The sequence below is a fragment of the Muscardinus avellanarius genome (genome assembly GCF_963383645.1).
Source record: "Muscardinus avellanarius genome assembly, chromosome: X".
Lineage (NCBI taxonomy): Eukaryota > Metazoa > Chordata > Mammalia > Rodentia > Gliridae > Muscardinus > Muscardinus avellanarius.
This window is the reverse complement of record NC_137792.1, coordinates 18,920,143-18,923,347: the sequence shown is the minus strand read 5'-3', so window position 1 is coordinate 18,923,347 and position 3,205 is coordinate 18,920,143. Positions and strand designations below refer to the sequence as shown.

Genomic DNA, 3,205 nt, shown 5'->3' with positions numbered 1-3,205 from the left:
TTAGGACTTGACAGCACAACTGGCGAAGAGTTTGCTGAGGTTCACTTCGGAGTAGCCACTCCAGGACAAGAACTGCTCTGCTGTGTTCTTGAGTTTTCGGTAGTCCTGAAGAACTTTGGGGGTAAGAAATTGCTTCTTCAATTTTTCTAAAGTGAGATAAAAATAAAAGGATTAGATGTCTCAGAGGTAGCTTCTTTTGGGGGTGGGTACTGGGAACTGAATCCAAGGGTATTCACCTCCAAGACATACCCCCAGGCCTTTTTATTTTGAAACAGGGTCTCGCTAAATTGCTGAGGCTGGTGTTAAACCTGAGATTCTCCTGTCTCCCGCCTTTCAAGTACTGGAATTGCAGGTGTGCACCACCACGCCTGGCTTCAGAGGTGGTTTCTTTCAAAACCAATCGGCAGTCCTGGGGTGCTAGAGAAGGGGGTACAGATTCTGTTTGCAGCTCCATGTCTCTGAACTCCTCATAGTCCTATCTCTGCTCTATGCTTAGAGCCAGTCCAATGTTGGGGGTGCCCAAGATTTCTCTGTGGAAGCCTGTCTTCTTTCTCTCTGCTAGCCCAACCTTCTCAGCACAGAGCTAACTTGGTGCATGGGGCCGGGCCACCCTCTGTTGATATGAACTGCAGGTGCACACCCACATGCAGCAGACAAGGTGAGCTCCACGTGTAGATATCACTTTTACATGCATACAACTACATATGAAGTCTGGATGTGGCCAGAAATACCTAGTCTCAAAGTGTTTGCCTGCTCTTGTGCCCCAGATCAGCTGGGCCTAGCCAGTTTCTTCCAATCCCATGTCTGTATCCTCCTAAGGGAGCTGCCAGGATGGCATCTGTCCATTGTCAGTATTTCTTTTTTATCCATTTTCTGTGAATTTACTGCGCATAGTGCTCAGGCCTTTGGGTCCGGCTCCTTTCACCCATTCATGGCCTTCTTATTTGAGAAGGATACTACCAGCTAGAGAAAAGCTCCTACCTCCACCCCTGCCACGTCTGCTACTTCTGCGTATTATACTCAGGTTTGATCTTTTGGGGGAGCAAACCCTGCCCAGAATGGTTAGGATGACACAGTCTTTATTAGAAGCTTCTCAGAACCCCGTGAGGTGTTCTGAGAGGCTGACTTTTAAACAATTCCCATTTTATGGCCTAGGAAACTGAAAGATTAAGTCACTTGCCCAAAGTATCAGGAATATATGTATGTGAAAATCCAGGTAGCCAGAATCTCCAGTATGCCCTTGGAAGAGAGGCTTACTCTTGTCCCCTCCAGGCCACTGCTCCCAGACAGAGAGAGGCAGGCCCCAGAAATGAGCTGTTCCTGAGGTGAGGGCTCCGGATGCTGCCTGTGCCAAGGTGCCCAGGGGGACAGAGTGGCTGCCCAGCACCTTGGAGCAGGAAAGGATCAGGAAGGAAACACAGAAGGGAGAGGATATCAATCACAGAAAGCAAAACTGCACTGAAACAACAGAGCAATACTGAAGCCCACAAAACCCTGGAACACAAAAACTCTGTTTTAAGATTTTGGTTTCTTATCTACACATTCACATTTGTTCTCTACAACCCTTTCTAAATTACACCAGTGCCTTTCCAAAAACAACAAAAAGTTTTGTAGAAGATTTAAATGCCCAAAGGGGGTAGAAAAAGAGGCAAGGGGGGGAAGAGAGAGAGAGAGAGAGAGAGAGAGAGAGAGAGAGAGAGAGAGAGAGAGAGAGGGAGGGAGGCAGGCACATCGTTGAGGACTATAGAAAGACAATTTGAAAGTTCTAATTATGGGAGTTTGAGAATATACAACAAAGGCCCCAAGGCTGCCTCCCGGCAGGCCAGAGCTGCAGGCTGGCAACCCCGTGCATGTGAATGACACAAATGCATCTGATGACTGGGGAGAGCACATTTAAAGAGCCGTGGTAATAAGGAGCAGGGGAGGAAGAGAGAGGACACAGCTTCTGATGTGTTTACCTCCTCTGCTGATGGGATATTGACTTTTCCCACCAGGTTGGTTAGAAAGGGGACTATTTATGCTGCCACACAGCAGAGTTAGAATGACAACCAGCATCACTCGGTGCTCTTCTTCGTAAAAGACAACTGTGACCGTTAGCATATCCCATTGCTGGTCAATACAACCCAGGCACCATTCCACACTGGTTAGAGATGCAGATAAAAGCTCCCACTTGCTTCCCAATGAGAATTTAATCAATAACGTATGAAAGGTCTTCTAGGAACCAGAACAGGATGAGCTGTCACAGGCCACACTGAGGGCAGGGGCCGGGAGGGCAAGGATTCACCCCTTCTTCGTGGTTTTCCTCTTCCCTCATTAGGTACCTGGGCCCCCAATGTTAGGCTCCACATTAAACCATTGCTGTGTTTTCATCAATACTAAACCCTGCACTTTAGAACTCAAAAGAAGATTCAGATGTTAAATGGCAAAAGGCAGTTAAATGTGGCCAGTAAACTCTGACTCCCTCCCTGCTCTGGGTTTCAGAGGCAGCATACTGGTAAAGATGCCATCCCCATGGGAGCTGCGGGTCAACACCTGAGGACAACACTGTTAAAAAGATCCCAACAGGCCACTAGACAAGAGGCAGGGATGTGCAGCCATCCAACCCTCATCCACAGAGGTGCCACTGGCTGTGGTTGTCTTAGCCACCAGCACCCCAGATCAAAACTTCTTTGAGATAGAGAAGGAAATGCTCTGCTTACTCACAAATGCACCAGCAAAATCTATGCTGGTAGCTTGAGGTATTACCTGGAGATCACTGCTCTTTAACCAGCAAAGCTAATCTTTTCTTAATGTTCCCGGTGAATAACCTTTGAGGAACATGTGTCCAATGCTATTTACTCTAGTCCTTTCTTCATTCTCAAATTCCTTTATGGTTATAGTCACCAGAAATAATCCTCAAATCCCTGGAAAACGATGCCAAAAAGTTACCTTAAATAAGAACCATTCACAAAATACTTTATCAGAAAAGGGAACGCTAATTTAAAAGTTTTTTACTGATTACAATCTAAAACCTCAGCATTGTGCAAGTTGTATTTTCTCTACGGGATAAACTAGACAATCATCTGCAGGTTGACTTGTCTTGAATGTTTCATTTAAAAGTCATCTGATCAAATAAAATGCTAGCACTATTTGAAAAAAAAAAGAATATTCTCTTGTTTAAGGAAACTGCATTTCACATATTTTAGTTTCATGGCAGTGAACCCCA

At 45.8% G+C, this 3,205-nt stretch overlaps 1 protein-coding gene across 3 annotated transcripts in view; it reads right to left on the bottom strand.

The window, feature by feature from the left end:
- The window catches only part of POLA1 (DNA polymerase alpha 1, catalytic subunit), a gene marked incomplete at both ends in the record, with an annotated part of 345,550 nt that continues 342,345 nt past the window's right edge, over window positions 1-3,205 (bottom strand). For all 3 annotated transcript variants that reach the window (XM_080718511.1, XM_080718513.1, XM_080718512.1), the window contains one exon: window positions 1-146. In XM_080718511.1, coding sequence (XP_080574637.1) covers window positions 1-146 — 146 coding nt within the window. The remainder of the gene's footprint in view (window positions 147-3,205) is intronic.